Source organism: Anas platyrhynchos, chromosome 2 (genome assembly GCF_047663525.1).
Source record: "Anas platyrhynchos isolate ZD024472 breed Pekin duck chromosome 2, IASCAAS_PekinDuck_T2T, whole genome shotgun sequence".
NCBI lineage: Eukaryota > Metazoa > Chordata > Aves > Anseriformes > Anatidae > Anas > Anas platyrhynchos.
In genome coordinates, this window is record NC_092588.1 from 138,730,654 (window position 1) to 138,747,994 (window position 17,341).

The following is a 17,341-nucleotide window of genomic DNA, read 5'->3' on the forward strand; positions in this document are numbered from 1 at the left end:
ACTCTTTGGTGGCTAGTGATAAAGCCAAGGCAAATGAAGAGTAAACAGACGAAGAAAAACAAAACCATAAATATAACAGCTAATAACATGATTTATAATTTTGGTATTTTGATAGCTGATATCATTAACACAGTTCTGCAAGACCCTATATTCTGTAAATGGATTTCATCAAGTCTTACATAAAGTGATGCATCACTCTTGCAGAATATACTGGGGGATTTGTTTTCATAATAAAGCTATGAAAACTGAGACAAAATTCTAAAGGTAATTTTTGCTGAATATCTTTTTCCTTCAAAAAAAATAATGTATATATTTTTTTGCCACATAGCTAGAATTGATTTCTGCTTAAGAAAGGGCTACAGCTTTTTTTTTTCTTTTTTTTTGAGAATATTTCTTTTTGCTTGTCTCACACATGGTGCAAAGAATGAATTTTAAGCGTTAAAATTCATTCATATTTTATGTATTAAGTAATTCTGAAAGGTAGCTTTCAATCTGTTTTGTTGTCAAAATCATCAATTAGCAGAAAGATTTGTAAAGATTTGTCTAATTTGCATTGGTTCTCCTGAGTCAAATTCACATGAAATTATGACACAGTAGTGTCACCCATTGATAACCTGAAGACAAAATGAATGTATGTACATAGTATTCTCTTTGTCAACTTTCCAACCAAAATTAAATCATCTTGTTCCAGTTAACTTTTCACACTGTGATAGTTAGCAATGCTTGGCAAGCCAAATTAAATACATCCTTTATTGCAGTGACCTGCTATATATACCTGCATATACCTGTACACCTGGTCAAGAACTTTTTTTTTTTTCTCAGTTTCACAGGCATGAGATTTAAAGTAAATATCCCAGAGAAGAAAAATCAATAATTAAATAATAATAACAACAACAACAATAACAATAAAAAATAGCAGAATTATGTCAAACTGTTCAAACTTAGTCACTTGCATCTGAATGGAAGGAAACTTAATTTTCAGATGCAAAGTTTGAATTTTGTAATCGTTTTAGAATTCAAAATACCACACGTGACAGGATATTTCCTTATTTACAGCCCAGAGTTTTCTCTTTCAATTAAAACTCTCCAAGGAAGTGTTTTAGAAGGACCCAGCACCAACAACTCTTTTGGATCATTACTTCAACAATGAATTTCTGTTCATCTTTTTGTGAATAAGAAGAAAGGAATGAAACCCTTGACTTTTTCTACAGTCTTAGTTTTCCTCTCTTTCGTTCATACTGCTTTTCAGACACTCGGTGAGTTTCATTCTTTATCCTCTGCAAAAATGCATGTGAAAGTAGAAGCTTTTGTTCTCTTGCTCATTTCTTAAGCTCTTTAAGATTTTCATGCAGCTTGATTATCCTTTATTTCATATTCATCCTAACTGGAGTTACAATCAATACAGATAGAGATACTGGTTCACTTTTAAAGAGAAAGGAAAAGTCTGGGTAGGACAAAGCTAAGAGTCAGAAGTCAAGACAGTCATGCATTCAGTTAATGATTTCTTTTGGATGCATCTTAATTACTGGGTATGTCTACTATGTGAAGTAAATGGAAAGAGTTGTGAAAAATAAGAAAGCGTAAAGAATGAAAGAGTGCTTTATGTGTATATCGGGTCCTTAGGATGACAATGTGTAAGAAGCAATGGAGTCTGTGCTATAATATTGGGGCAACTGAAAAAATATTGTAAAGGTCAGAGTCAAGAATGGCCCAGGAATAGCCACTGCAACCTTTACTGTAAGGCAAAGAGATGCAGTGAATGCTCTGTAGCTGACTGTGAACAGACTTCAGCTGGCTTTCCCTTTTGACGTTAAAATAGTGATAAGGTTCAAGGATATTTTCCCTATCCATCCTTCAATTCATTAAATTTGTGGAGGATCAGGATATGAATTACAGCTTCTGAAAGCAGATACTGTGTCATGTGAGCTGTGCCAGCACCAGCCAGTGAAAAAAGGATGTCTACCCTGCACTCTGCCAGATCACATGGGCCAACCCCATGTGATGGCCCAATCACAAGCATCACAATTATTGGTGAGAATTCCTATTATTAGACCCAATATGATTCAATTATGAGGGCAATGGCTGAAATTTTGTATATTACACTTTGCACTTAAGTAGTAAGCTGTAATAATTAAAAGATTTAATATAAGATAAAACTTATAAAAAACTAAACGTATAAAACTTATAAAATAAACTTATAATAAAAATAAACTGAAAACTGTAAAAAACTAAAACTAAACTAAAGGAAAGAAGAAACTGTGTTGTAATTCTGAATCCAGATTTGAAGAAGTGAAACTTTCATAAATTACAAAGCTGTTAAAAATACACAGGACCTTCTGTGGAGAGAGAATATTGAACACAGATATAACAAGAATTGTCATAAATACATTAATCAAAATTTCTCCCGCACTTTCTATTCTGCTCACAGTTCGACACTGACAGTGCCCCTAACATCCTGTCCCTAGCTTAGGAATTTACTTTAGTGTTTGGAAGGGTATTGCATATTCTGTTGTGCTGTTACTCTTGGACAAATAGAAAGATGTTACAGGAATGCACAGACACATGCCTGGTATCTCTATATACTGCCCAGTATTGGTTCTTGTAACAATTGTTGAGTGATTTGGTTGTGTTTATATGTATTGATTTCTGATGATAAATGAATTACTAAGAGGATACTGGAAGAGGGCAAGGTAATAAGTCATAATTTTTCACCCTTAAAAAACAAACAAACCCCAAACAAACAAACAAAAATCAAATAAACAAAGGTCACGTGAAAAACAAACAAACAAACAAAACAGAACACAGCAATTACAGAAGGCAAAGGTCAAATAAACTTAACTTATTAGCTTTATTAACCACAATTATAGTCTGGTGGAAATGTATGTGCAGGAAGTGATGGCAGCCTTCTGAATATTCAGTGAGGCCTCTTTTAGAAATCTTGAAAGAAATGTATATTTCATCACGGATGTGGAAAAACAAAATCCAGTATACTCATGAAAATTCTATTGTACTGATATTTTTGAAGCTACGTCATAATATAATTTATGTATTGTTATTGCTCTGCACTATATTTATATAAGATGCATTTATTTTTCCTTACCAGAAAGAAAGAAAAGGCTTGAAAATGCTGTCTGATGTGACAAAAGTGACTCAAATTTTGTCTTCTGACATGAGTCAGGAGATTAGCATAGAATTGTCAACAAAATACATATCTCTCCTTACAAGGTCCCTCATAATATGTTCACCATAAATACATTAATTCTGATTATTTTGTTTTACAGATGATAAAATATTTTTAATATACAATGGGGATAGCAAACAGTGCTTAACTGCTCAGAGATCTCATGAAGTCACAACAGCTGCTTGCAACAAAAATAGTGAATTACAAAAATTCAGATGGGTGTCTGACCAGCAGGTGATGAGCATGGCATTTGCACAATGTCTGGGAGTGCCTTACAAGCAAGACCAGGCTAAAATTTCTTTGTATCCCTGCAACAAGAAAAGTGAATTCCAAAAATGGGAGTGCAGAAATGCAAGCTTGGCAATCCAAGGGGAAGATTTGTTTCTCAGTGCTGGCAAAAAGAGAAAAGACAATATTGTACTGAACAAGGTGTCAGGTACAACAAATAAATGGAAGATCCATGGAACCAGGGATGACTTGTGTTCTCAAGGCCATGAAGGTAATGTTTGAAGATTAATCCTGACAGTGTCATGTTCTCACTTGTTTGCCATCACAGACTTCTTTTATTTCTGCTCCCCTTAGTCTTAGCAGCTGTTCCCCCTGAAGCAATGTTGGATGATCAGTTCACACACTCAAGCTGCCATTCCTCCATCCAGAGACGCAGAGGTGCTTGGCTACAGAGTGAAAAAAAAAAAAATAATAAAATCATTTTTTTCTTCTATTTCTTTACTTTAAAAGCAAAGGTGGTTCTAAGTTATTTTAGTGATTAGCTTTATTCTAAGCACTTTATTTAATTAAACAAGCTTAATTAAATAAACTAAAGCAGTTTACTAGTACTAGTGAAATTGTATTATCATTCTTGGATGAAAGACAAAAATCCTTAAGGTTTTTGCCAATAGTAAACATAAGGAAATAATTCTATACATGCTACCATTCTGTTACACAAGATATTTTCAGAAAATAGAGATTCCTATACATATATTATCATTTCTCTTTTGTCCCCTCAGATCTGTTTACACTGCTAGGAAATGCCAATGGAGCTCCATGTGCCTTCCCTTTCAAACTCCATGGTAAATGGTACACTGGGTGCACGGCTGCTGGCCGGTCAGATGGCTTGCTCTGGTGTGCAACAACACCTGACTTCGAAGTGGATCACTTGTACGGATTCTGTCCAACAGTCAGTAAGTCTCAAATGCTGAAATAGGTGTTATCACACAGCGTTGTTAGGTAAATACATCAATACTGAAATGCTGTTACAAACATGGAAAGGAAACTTCTTGTGGTGGCTTTATTTTACTAAAAGATGTGTTGCCATGACATAATCTTCCTTACAGAAGAAACAAAATACATCTCCTGTGAGTCTACAGTCAAACTGAAGTTGTCTGGGTATGTCCATCAGTAGTTAATACCTGAGAAAATACCAATATGTTTTAAATATGACCACATTTAGCCAAATCTCAAAATAGAGATGCTACTCACAGTCTTTAATTTTCCCTACCTCATTGCTATTTGTGGTAATGGTAGTACAACTGTCTCCATCCATGCAAATCTCTATTCTGCATGACAGTATTGGTCTACAGTCCATGGGAAGATAGTTTGTTTTCTGAAAACAAAAAGGAAGAAGATTGGTTCACAGGTCTTACTGGAAGAGCTGCATCATCAGCCTTTCCCCTGTAAAGTTTCCCACGTGACGGCTTCTCCCTTGCTTTGCTTCATGCTACACTGAAAGCCAACAGATAAATGTATGTGCATCTGAGAACAGACTCTGAAGGACAGCAAAATATAGCGTTACTGAAAATAATGAAAATACTGCCTAATATTTCAGTGTTATACCACAGACTCATTTTTCAATCAAATTTGTCATTTTGATAGATAGGAGAAACAAGATTCAGCTCATAATCAGCCAACAACCACCACCATCTTTTTCACTGACATTACTGAAGATGACTACCTGGTGCAATATTACACACAATAGCTTAAAAGAGGCCCTGTACACCCTCCCTGTACAAACTGGGAAACAAGAAGTATTTGGCATTATATAATTGTTGGACATTGTCATCAATACCTGAGTCTACAATTCAAAATGAATGTTAAATATTGAAATGGATTAGCAAGAAAGAAAAACAATAGAAAAAATAGGAAAGCTGTTTTTTTTTTTTTTTTTTTTTTTTTTTTCCTGAAGAATGGTTCAAGAAATCCAACTTATTTTCCTTAACAAAAGAAAAATCTAAGGGAAGTTGTAATCACAGTGTATTAGCAAATACCCGGAGATCAGTTTTGCTAAGAAAAAGCTCCCAGAAGACAATTTCTAAGTTCTAGTGACCCACAAAGAATAGAAACAGGATGTACAAAAAAAAAATTTAAAAAAAAATAAATGATGACATAACTTAAAGAGTAAAGTTTCCATCATTGAAAATCTTTGCATTTCAGCTGTATTTCAGAGAAGAATTAATTCAGATATAGCTTATGAGCTTCTGAAAATCTGAAAAGATTTTCAGAGTAGATAATGGCTAAGGTGTAGTTTTGCTTTATTGCTTTATTTTTTTTTTTTTAACCTGAAGAGTATCAGATTTGGCAGAAAATTTGTAAATGAAGGATAAAAGATCATCTCTGTTAATGTCAATAGCAAACCCTCTTTTACTTAATAAAGAGCACACTAACTGAAAAGTATGGGTTTTAGGGGTTTAGGCTTGTTTAGAATGATATAATTTCACAAGTAAATTTGTAGTTAAATTTTCTCATAACATTTTTTATATTTCTAACAAACTGCACTATTAAATATCTTTTCTCTCACACAGGCAGTGACAATGACAAATTTTGGAGTGTAGATCCTTTAACAGGAACCTACTACCAGATAAACTTCCAGTCAGCTCTCACATGGCACCAAGCAAGGAAGAGCTGCCAACAACAGAATGCAGAGCTGCTAAGTGTCACAGAGATACATGAGCAAATGTATCTTAGAGGTGAGCAAACAAGCAATGAAAAGAGTGTCAAGGAGTTTTTGTCTGATTAAAAATCTTTTGGTGCTTTAATCACATCACAATGAATAATTAAATTATTATTAGCATTTCCACTGCTAGGAAAGTATTGACATTACTGTAAGTAACACTTTTAAAAAGTGGAACTTATAAAAGCTGTGGAGTTGTCAGTTAAGATTAGTTTTATTATTATTATTCTTTGCAAATAATTTAAAATTTTCCAGTTAATTAAGCAAGATTTGGATCAAATTCAGTACATATGAACATACCAGTCCAAGAAAAGAACCTTATAACAAAATCATTATAGTAGATAGTCAATATATGACTTTTGTACTAAGAAATCAGTATTCTTTTTGTAGACCTAATAAAACAGATTTTTTAAAATAACATAAAAATTTTGTACAAAACACCAGTGAAAATCTGCATAAAGACTTTGTGGCTTTATGCATGGACTCTGTAGAATGAAGACCCTGAATTAATTTCACCAAACTTTACTAAACTTGTAAATGTTAACAGTTGCAATTCAGTAAGCCCCTTTTTAGGGCTTATTGCTTACATACAACCATAGAATAATATTAAATTCAGATAAAGTAATATGTCAACTAATCTTTTCCCATGCTCTACCTTTCACCTGCAGAATAAAGTCTCTGAATTTATTACTAGTAAACACAGATTCTGTGCTGAACTTGGAAATCACTAACAGACATTTATTATCCTCCTCTGAAACTTGAGGTCATGGAGCATTTCATAACAAATGTGATGAGAATTCCCACTCTTTTGGTTACCTAGATCTGATTGACAGCAAGAGATCCCCCCTCTGGATTGGGCTTAACAGTCTGAATCTCAACAGCGGCTGGCAGTGGAGCGGTGGCTTTCCTTTCAGATACTTAAACTGGGCAACAGGTTGTAATCTTATTTTGTTAACAGATTTTTGAATGAATCATTCCTGACAGAATGTTGAATGCATATTAACTACAGAACTGTAGTATTCCCCATGAATACAATGAATTAAGTTTGAAAGGTTTATGAGACATGAGATTAAAAAACTGAGAATGATGATTTTTTTTTTCACTGTGTATCAAAAGGAGTTTCTAACAGAAGGGTTAAATAAACTTATGCTCTACCAGATGTAACTAAAGTGAAAAGCGCTGAGTTGTAGCATACCATACTTACCTTCAAGCGAGCTAAAACCCATGTCTCCAGCTCACATAAGGGTTATCAGACCTTGCTGCTTGCAAGGACTCAGCTGTCCGAACATCAGCCTTTCCCTTCGCCTCCTACACTTTTCTTCCTTTCTAGTCTCCTCTTTAAAATTCGAGAAAGGCTGTAAATGGAGTTCACAGCACTGGCAGTTTGTCTTTGAAGATCTCCTGCTGGTTGTCATGGTAGCAGTGTGCAGCAAATGCCGAATGTTCGTTTACTAAGTCCATCTTTTGGCTCTCCTTACGTCTCAAAGGCTCCCCTGCACCACCTGTTTTTGTCTGGCACAAAGAATGGGGGGAAAGCTCAGTGCCACTGAGCCTGATAGAGGGTTTTCTACCCTCTAGTCAAATCCCTTCAGGCTTGCAGAGAAGAGGAGAAGCTGGTCCTCAGGTTAAGCAGCCCACACCCTGGAGTTCCTGTATCCAGACAAAATGACTACTATATATTTCCAGTTTAATGCATAACTATTGTAAATTGTATCTTTTGTGAGAGGAGAGACTCACTGAACTATGAACCTCTGTGAGAAGAGGAACACTGCTCATTCCCCTAACACAGTGGTCCTAGAGAACCTCCTGGAGGGCAGGACGCAGAGGCAGGCGGGGCAGAGACATGCACCCAGCAGAAGGGCATGTGAGAAGACCTTGCTTGCAGCAAGGAACAAATCTGCAGTTCTCACTGAGGGGGCATGCAGAAAGGACCTTTCTGAAGGGCCTGAGTGGACATTTTTCATTCCAGCACAATGCTGAAAGATGCTGGACTGGAAGCTAACATACAAAGGAAAGACTACCCTGCAAGGGCAATGTGGAAACAGGGAGATTTGCTTTCCCATTTTGTGATTTGGCATGTCTCATCCAACTGATTCGTTATTATATTTTAGGAATTCCATATTATGGTTTTTGTGCTCCACTGAACACAGTTGTAGGAACTTGAAACCATTTAACATGCTCCCACAAAGAAGAATCATACCCTGCTGGACTTTGATCAATTCACATCACTCTCTGTTCAACTGCTAGACAACAGATCTCACAGATCAGTTAATTTTTCTTTTTACATTTTCTCTCTTTTTTTTTTTTTTTTTAAATAATATTCACTCAATGAACTTGGTTTTGTTCTATAATACAGACCTAGAATTCTAATTTTCATTTTTTGAAACTTCTTTTTATCACTAGCAGATCATGGCTCTTACTCTGAAGAACATTTTTCTCTCTTCGCATCTGAAAAATTCCTTACCTGAATATCAATTAAGAAAAGACGCTGCCTTACTGTTTTCCTGCTCCAAAATATTAGCTCAAACGGTGTCCTTTGACTTAGGGCTTTAAGCTCATTACTAATTAGTTCTATTAGTATAACAGGGTACTGACTGCAAAATGTACACAAAACAAGATGTTTCATGAGTTATGAAACCATGAGCTCTGATTTCCTACAGTTTGAGTGCAGCATCACTACCATGGCAGTATCAGATACCCCTTCAGTGTCTGGAAGGGGTCTTCTGTCCAGTATCTACTGACTGGGCAAGAGCATTAGCTGTGCTGCAGCTGGTTGTGAGCTATACATTTGATGACTTTTAATGGATCTATGGCTGACACTCACGTACGGGCTGATTAAATGGTCAATGGGACAAGGAGAGAACTTGCTGCACCATTTCCATCAGTGTGGGCTCTAAGTTTAGTCTCTCTTTTGTGCAAACTGACAACTTTCACAAAACTTATAGGACCATCATATTTTTGAGACTGTAATTCTGCAATCAGATATGGCAGAAAATGTGAATTATGCAACAAGCATCGAAAAAAAATGTTTTGATGGGTACTTTTAAATTACATTTCCTTATCTGCAGTAGAAAAATAAATGTAGCAATGAAGTCATGAGTCTATAATTGACACATGAAAAGGCTGGAAGTAAATTGTTCTTTCAGCTGCTGACATAAAACCTGTGCTACATAAAAATAATTTGTTTTTCACTTTATGAAGGAAGTCCTTCTCCTGAGCCTGAGAAACTCTGTGCAGTACTAAATCCCAGAAGAGATGCTAAATGGGAAAACCAGCCATGTGAGAAGAAAGTTGGCTATATCTGTAAAAAGGAAAACTTCACATTGGATCCTTTCAGTCTTCCATCAGGTATGTCAAGCAAATAGAAAACCTTTGATAAAAACAAAATTTGTGTCACTTAGATGAAATTCCACGGCTACTTAAAAAAGAAAAAAAAAAAAAAAAAGTCATTTTCACTTGATGTGAAACTGCTTTGTCTACTGCTTTGATGAGTAGAACAGAACAAAGCATGTTTTATTTCTTAAACCAAGTACATTTAAATATTGGAAATGTTCCTGAAACTTAGGAACCACATAAGCAATTTTTAATTCATGCAATTTTTAATTCATGCAATTTTTAATTCATACATGATTCCAGACGCAATGATCTAACCCATGTGTTATCACAGATGTACCAAGACTGTACATCCTAGTGTGAAAGAAAATAAAGTTAGGTATGCTTCACCATCCCTGAGGCGTGTTCTAACAAAAAAATCTAGGCTTCTCACTGAAATCTGGGAGATGGCACCAACAGGCTAGAGCCCTTCTCTATGAGATTGTATGTGACCTGCAAAGACGGCAAAATAGATCGACTTCCTTCAGACCACTTTTCCACTGCACTGTTTTATTTTCTTGTTCTCTGGTGATTAATTTAGTGACAACTATCAGGGAAAGCCACGGAATTACTTGTGCTGCAGTAATAATGCCTGTATGAAACTTGCAAAATAAAATTGGATGGGATATATTGTATGAAAACACCGCATGTACCGCATGTGCAATTTCAAAATATTTCCCCATCCAAAAGTGAACATTTCACACTAGTGAAGACCAGTTACCATGGGCTCTGTTTTTTATGATTTTTTTTTTTTTTTAAATACAGCATGTTTTCTGTAAAAGTACAATGTGCAACAGCAAACAGACTAAAATGTTTTACACATCTGAGGAATGAATAGAAGTACTGCTTATTTGTAATCACTCAGTTTTCACTTGAATTAGCTTATTATTTGATTTCAAATGTCATTGTATTGTTTGCATCATTTAAAAACTTGAAATATGTATTTATTTTGAGGGGATGCGCTGCCAGTTAAATGCCCAGAAGGATGGTTGCCCTATGCAGGTCATTGTTATATGGTTCATAGAGAGCCCAGGGTATGGAAAGAAGCCTTAACTTCCTGCAATGAGAGCAATGGCAATCTGGTCAGTATTCACAATCCTGAAGAGCATGGCTTCATACTATCTCAGCTTGGTTACAGTGAGTATTTATATAGGGAGGTGTTTATGACAAATGGGAAATTATATTATTCTAAATTTTACAGCATTTAAAAAAAGTTTCTTATTTGTTTCATATGATTATTTACAGGGAAACATACAGATATATAGCTAAAAATAAATAAATAAATAAAATAAAAAGAAAAAAATATCACAAAAATCCCCATAAACACGAGTGGAATCTTTAGCACTCTCTCTTTTATTTTTCATTGTTTTCAGTTTGATTTTCATTTGTTTTTGATTGCATAAAATCACTTTAAGGAAAAAACAGCTCTATTTGGGCTACAGTGTTTAGGCTGATTTTCTGCCTCAGATACCTTGTAGCTATAGCTACAGGGAGCAGCTTTTACTGATAAAGCTAAGGAATTTCATTTCCTGCTGGTATCTCACTTTTTAACTTCTTGAAAGAAGAATGTGAATGAGATCTTAAAATACACTTCCCTGTCATTTAATCCAAATAAATTTGTATTGAAACATGACAATATCAGCTTATCTCCTAGAAATCTTGCTCCTGTCACAACAGGTGTCTCTCACAGGTGAATTTTTGTTTTTAGAAGCTACAGATGAGCTGTGGATTGGCCTGAATGACCTCAGCATGCAGATGTATTTTGAGTGGAGTGATGGGATTCCTGTAACATACACCAAATGGTTGCCTGGAGAACCAACCCATGCAATCAATGGACAAGAAGATTGTGTTGTTATGGCAGGAGAGGTAAAATTATCCCACCTTTCTGCAGCACTATACTGTTTCATTTTTGTTTCTAGTATGAGTGCACGGAACTAGAGAATGATGTCTTTATTCACTCAAAGGATGGTTGTTCTAAATTAAATTAGAGATAACTAGATAAATGCTCATATCTGACTGTGGGTGTACATTATATGCCAAGCAAACCTTAACAGACTGCCTATGACATTTAACACAACCTCACATTTAAGCACGAATACTTGGAATTAATTCAAAGAACACAGAACTTTATTTTCCCACTGAAGAAATATTGTAAAAAAATAACCAATAAAATTTCTAAAGGAAACGCATCCTGTCCGGCTAATTTTCACCTCTTCCTAAATTGCACCTAGGATGGATACTGGGCAGACATTCCTTGTGATAGGAATTTAGGTTATATCTGCAAAAGAAAGCCACTACAGGGAGTTTCTGGGACCCTAAAGACTGATCCTGCCTGTCTGAAGGTAAAAATAAAATATCTTCAATAATCTGGTTAACAAAACTTCATTGTCTTCACAAGGTCCACTTGACATCGAGATCATCTTTTTCCTCTAGTAAGTGTGTTTGTAAATCAAGAGTGATAATTTTCAATATATTCTCTTACTTACAGTAAAGCTATTCTTAATTTTGTTATTGCTAATATGAGTCATCCGCATTATTTTCAGAATGGTCTGCGAAAAAGGCTAAAGCCATTACTGTGGTTTTGTGCATATGTTATATTCTTCTACTAACCATCTGTGGTTATCTAAGATGTAGTAGAAACTGGGAACAATTTTTGAACAATGACGTGATGTAAGATGACAAATCTAATTGCTAATGAAGTCAAATCAAAACAATCTTTTTTTTTTTTTTTTTTTATAAATGAATTTATTTTTAGAACAAGTTATTGTATCCTACTGCTTTTATTCTTCTCTTTATTTCTTCCATTTACTTTCCTGTTTACTAGTGCTCAATAATTAGTAACATTTCCCACAGCCCTATACAGGGAACACAGCAGAGGCTCATTGCACTAACTGGAACTAGGCAGATATAAAATATTGAGCACAGATATACATATATATATACATTAACCGTTAACCTTTCTTGGGCACAGCAAGTATACCTTGAGCTGGTAAAGAAGGGGAAACTGGAATTCAGCTGTATGTATGTAATTTTGAATATTTTCTTTCTCAATATAGAATCACAGAATGGTTTAGATTGGAAGGGACCTTAAAGATAACCCAGTTCCACCCCCCCTACCATGGGCAGGGACACCTCCCACCAGATCAGGTTGCCCAAAGCCCCATCCAGCCTGGCCTTGAACACCTCCAGGGATAGGGCATACACAGCTTCTCTGAACAACTTATTCCAGTGCCTCACCACCCTCATAGTCAAGAATTTGTTACTTCTATCTAATCTAAACTTCACCTGTTTTAGTTTAAAACCATACTCCTTGTCCTATCACTACAGTCCCTGACAAACATTTCCTCACCAGCTTTCCTGTAGGCCCCCTTTCTGTACTGGAAGGCCCCTATAAGGTTTCCCCAGAGACTTCTCTTGTCCAGACTGAACAACCACAACTCCCTCAGCCTGTCTTCATAGGAGAAGTGCTCCAGACCTTTCATCATTGGTAGTTTTTATGCTATATCTTCAGTTGGACTTTTAAAGTGAACTGATGGGTTAAATCAATTAATTAGTCTAGTTACAGTTCTTTTAGCCTAGAAACGTAAGTACATTTGACTCAGTGTCTCACTATAACACAGACCATTCTCTGTGGTTCTGAGCAAAGAAATGTTTTATTCATCTACATCTGAATACACTCCCCATTCTACATGCCTCTGACTTTTCTTAGTTAAAATGTACGATTTATTAGTTGTTGAAAGAGAGGGAATCATGTAAATTAAATCTCTCTCTGTAGGCTCACAAAACTTAATTATTATGTCTACTGGATTTCAAATGAATATGTTATCACATTAACTTATGTTAAAAATATGTGGATTTAAAACTGTACATTGAAATTCAAGTACTAAAACATATGCTCTTTATCTACAAGTGTATTACATGTGCTCTTCTTGACAGGGCTGGGAAAGGCATGGCTTTTACTGCTATCTAGTTGGACATACACCTTTAACATTTTCAGAAGCAAAGAAAACCTGTGAAAGGAGTGGTGGTTATTTAACAAGTATAGCAGACAGGTATGAGAAGAATCTAAACATTGTACTTCTGGTGGAAAACTTATGGCATTTTATAAAATAGTTGAGAATGTCAGGGAAAAAAAAAAAAAAAAGTGGAACCATAAAAGAATGACCTTTTTCTGGAGAAAAATATTAAATACAGTACATCTTGACTAACCAAATGTTCATTACTCCTTCATGTTTTCCAGTACTCAAAGAAAAGATCACAGTTGCTTCTTCTCTGTGTGGAGCAGTTTTTCAGTATATCACAGCCTTGACTACTGTTGAAGCTAGTTCCTCTGGTATCCACTTAAGTGAGGCATTTCCACAAAAAAGGAAACCTAAAGGGGTTTGAGGGTCATTCCCTAAAGGGAATGACTCCATTCATTCTGGTCTTGTGTAGTTTAGGGTGCTGAGAAACAGCAAACTAAAGGATAACTAAGTTTCATCCTCATCTAACTTCTCACCTCATTTCAGATATGAGCAAGCCTACCTGACCAGTTTTGTTGGTCTGAGCACTGAGAAGTACTTCTGGATTGGTCTCACCGACACAGGAGAGCAAGGGATCTTCAAATGGGTGACTGGTGAAGGCGTTTTCTACACAAACTGGAACTCAGCAATGCCTGGTACTCTTTTTCATGTGCAGTCTTTGTAGTTTGTGTTTAAAAGCAGGATCTTAAAGTCCTGTGCTGGAGAAAAAGGACACAGAAGTTACAAGCTTTCAAATGTCATTTAGGAAATGGTGTAATGGTTAGGCAGATCTTTGTACCTTTGCATCCTCATCGATTTGTCCACAGCTGCTCCTCTCTGTCCCCAAGATATCATGCTTAGGGTGTGTTACATATATATGCTTTTGGAAATAAAGGCATGAAATCTTGCAGTTTTGATGGGTTCCCTGCCCTGTATGACAGCATCCAACTGTAAATCTTTCCCTTGGAACCCAGCCTTGGTGACATATGGTCAACACAATGGCCTTCTTCAGGCATTGCTTTATTTCACCGTGTGAAAAATGTAAAGGAAAAGAGACTTACACGAAGTATATGTATACCTTTGCCCTTCTCACTGCCTCTTCACTTCTCAATAGCAGCAAAGACAGAGTAGGCACTGAGGACTGAGATCTTTGTCTGGTCTTGCCAGTAGCTGTTCCCCAAAGACCAATCCTTTTCCTGTGATGCTGCACTTAGTAGCATCCCTGAAGTCAACCTGCAAGATTGCTGAAACTGCAACTGCAAGTAGTCAGTAGTCATTCCTTAAGGTTTTGGTCAAAGGAGACTATCTCAGGGCTTCCCTTCTGTAATCCCAGACAACCCTCTGAGTTACTGCAGCAAATGAAAACATTTCAGTACCTGAATCAACATAAAGAGGCATAAATTACAGTAGGATAATCACAAATATGTCTCAGCTAGTGTCATTTCCAGCTCTGGGTTTGCCTCTGGACTCTCCTGGGCTGTTTCTTGGTGACATCAGTTTAGTATGCTATGACAGCACCTGGAGGCAGTCAGGGCTTGAAGGTGCTCTGCCAGCACCTCTAAGTAAGCACTCCAAGCACCAGAGGGTTAGTTGCATAGGTTTGTTTGGTTGTTTTCCTTCTTTCTTATATATATATATATATATATATATATATATATATATACATATATATATATATATATATATATATATATATATATATTCCTTTTTCATTGCAATTAACTTTATTTAATCTACATTATAAGGACCAATTTTTAATATAGAAAATTAAGAATGTGACAGGACAGCTTGGCAGCCAGATGTACCCATGCTCCCCACATGCTGGCAGGCAGATTGTTTTTCTCTGGCTCTGAACCCAGCAATATAAGGACTTTCTCACTTGCAACTAATTCCCTGCCCACTGGGTCCCTGAAAAACTCTCCTTGTTTTCATAATAGCTGACACATGGCTAATACCCGACACCCTGTTGATGTCAGCCTTGGACACCTGCTGATTCTTTCAGGTCTACCTGCTCTTTTCTTCACTACAAAACTTCCACCCAAGTAGAAGAGGAATGAGTTCTCTGTATGTGCACATTTGGGGAATACAGAGGCAAGGAATCTAGCAGTTTGGTTAGGCTAGGAGTTTAACACTGAGGTGTATGCAGTAATCTTAGAAATTAAGATTGATAGCAATACACTAATAGCAGCTCCACAATTGCTTTGTGGAGAGTCACAGACTATTGTTCCACTGATTCTGAGAGCAGAGAATGAAACTCATCAGGTGACGGAGATAACATTTCAGAAAGATGCGTGCTCCTTGGTGGAACAGGCTGCCAAATCCTTGCAGTGAGTGGCATAGGAAACAGTTAGGCAAGTGAGTGTTCATGCATTTGGGCTACAAAGCTTTTCAGGGGACAGTGAAGATAGTGAAGTACTCTACTTGCTGGTTTCTTCTTTACAAAGCAGACACTACATATAATATTTCAAAGACTTTTGTAAATGAATTGTATGAACTGTAAAAATAGCGGGTGAAGCACTTTAAAACACATTTTAATTTTCTTTCATATCTCACAAAGGGAATGAAGCAGGTTGTGTTGCCCTAAGGACTGGAAATGCAGCTGGACTGTGGGATGTTCAGAACTGTGAAATAAAAGCAAAATTTCTCTGCAAAAAACTAGCTGAAAAAATGACTCTTCCTCTCGCTCCTGAAAGAATTTCTTATTCCAAATGTCCCTTGGGTTGGGATACAAGCAATAGCACTAATTCATGCTTCAGAGTAAGTACTACTTTTTCCAATAATCCTGCTCATGAGATAGAAGAGTTCCAAATTCATAGGAAGTCTGAACTTCAGAGAATGGCACATTATTGTACCATATTGTAATAAGCTTTTACACAGACTACTCATGGAAATCTCTGCAATGATCACTATCACTGCATCAGTAGGGTTATCCAAGTAGCATATTGTTTGACCAATGTTATATATGATCTTTTTAATGGAATGTTTTCCCTATTTTTGTCATACATGGCAGTCAGCAGATATATTTTTAACACACTGTAAACATAAAGTTCTACTCTAAAATTTATCTACAGCTTTTTATTAGAGAAAACAACCAAAAGAAAACATGGTTTGAAGCCCGAGATTTCTGCAGAGAAATAGGAGGAGACTTGGCTGCCATTAATAGTGAAGAAGAGCAAAGAATGATAGAAAACTTAATAATGTGAGTAAAATAATATCTATAAAAGAAAAAAAATATAGGTACCATCTCCAAATACATCTTTGGAGTTGCTAAAATTAATCAAAATCCACAAACTATTAAAATTAAAAAAAGAAACAACAAACAAAACCAACAACAAAAAAAAAAGAATCAGTTGAATGTTTCTCCTTCAGACTCATTTATAACTTTATTCATTGAACCATTTTGAAAATAAATTGTCACTTCAAGTAAATATAAACATTTCACTCTTCAAAGAACACAGTAATTAGAGCATCAATGAATAAAATCAATATACTGTATATTCAACAAAGCCATTTGCAAAGTGGAAAATTTTAGGTGGTAAGCACTTATTTGCTAAAGAGAGTTAACTGACCAACATCATTTTCTTTTTAAAATTTCAACTATAATTTCTTTTTAGTAATTCAACAGTTTAGTCTTTAAATCCTCAGAAGAACTTATCCTACCCCACCATTACAGACTGAGTACTTATCAGCCAATAGTTGTGACTATTACTTATATTACTATTATTTATACTCTTGGTTTCAAAGTTTTGACTACTCAAAACCTTCAGTAAGTGTGAGTTACTGTCCCACGCAACTTGCAAAACTTAAAACAGCTAATGTGTCCTTTTCTTCCTTAATATA

At 35.9% G+C, this 17,341-nt stretch overlaps 1 protein-coding gene and 1 long non-coding RNA gene across 5 annotated transcripts in view; one reads left to right on the plus strand and one right to left on the minus strand.

The window, feature by feature from the left end:
* The first annotated feature begins 1,061 nt into the window (after positions 1-1,061).
* Positions 1,062-17,341, plus strand: part of LOC101803217 (macrophage mannose receptor 1) — a 34,302-nt gene continuing 18,022 nt past the window's right edge. For 2 of the 4 annotated variants that reach the window (XM_038174251.2, XM_038174252.2), the window contains exons 1-13: positions 1,062-1,256; positions 3,282-3,680; positions 4,189-4,362; positions 5,980-6,144; positions 6,949-7,062; positions 9,330-9,476; positions 10,455-10,637; positions 11,209-11,366; positions 11,732-11,842; positions 13,437-13,552; positions 14,009-14,157; positions 16,059-16,258; positions 16,573-16,700. In XM_038174251.2, coding sequence (XP_038030179.1) covers positions 1,187-1,256; positions 3,282-3,680; positions 4,189-4,362; positions 5,980-6,144; positions 6,949-7,062; positions 9,330-9,476; positions 10,455-10,637; positions 11,209-11,366; positions 11,732-11,842; positions 13,437-13,552; positions 14,009-14,157; positions 16,059-16,258; positions 16,573-16,700 — 2,114 coding nt within the window. In that variant the 5' untranslated portion in view covers positions 1,062-1,186. The remainder of the gene's footprint in view (positions 1,257-3,281; positions 3,681-4,188; positions 4,363-5,979; positions 6,145-6,948; positions 7,063-9,329; positions 9,477-10,454; positions 10,638-11,208; positions 11,367-11,731; positions 11,843-13,436; positions 13,553-14,008; positions 14,158-16,058; positions 16,259-16,572; positions 16,701-17,341) is intronic. The other 2 variants (XM_038174253.2, XM_027450679.3) reach the window with 2 other exon arrangements.
* On the minus strand, positions 3,687-8,721 carry LOC140001613 (uncharacterized). The gene is made up of 3 exons (XR_011807024.1): positions 7,333-8,721; positions 4,680-4,784; positions 3,687-3,855 (listed from the first exon to the last, which is right to left on the minus strand). It is a non-coding gene; the product is annotated as an uncharacterized lncRNA (long non-coding RNA).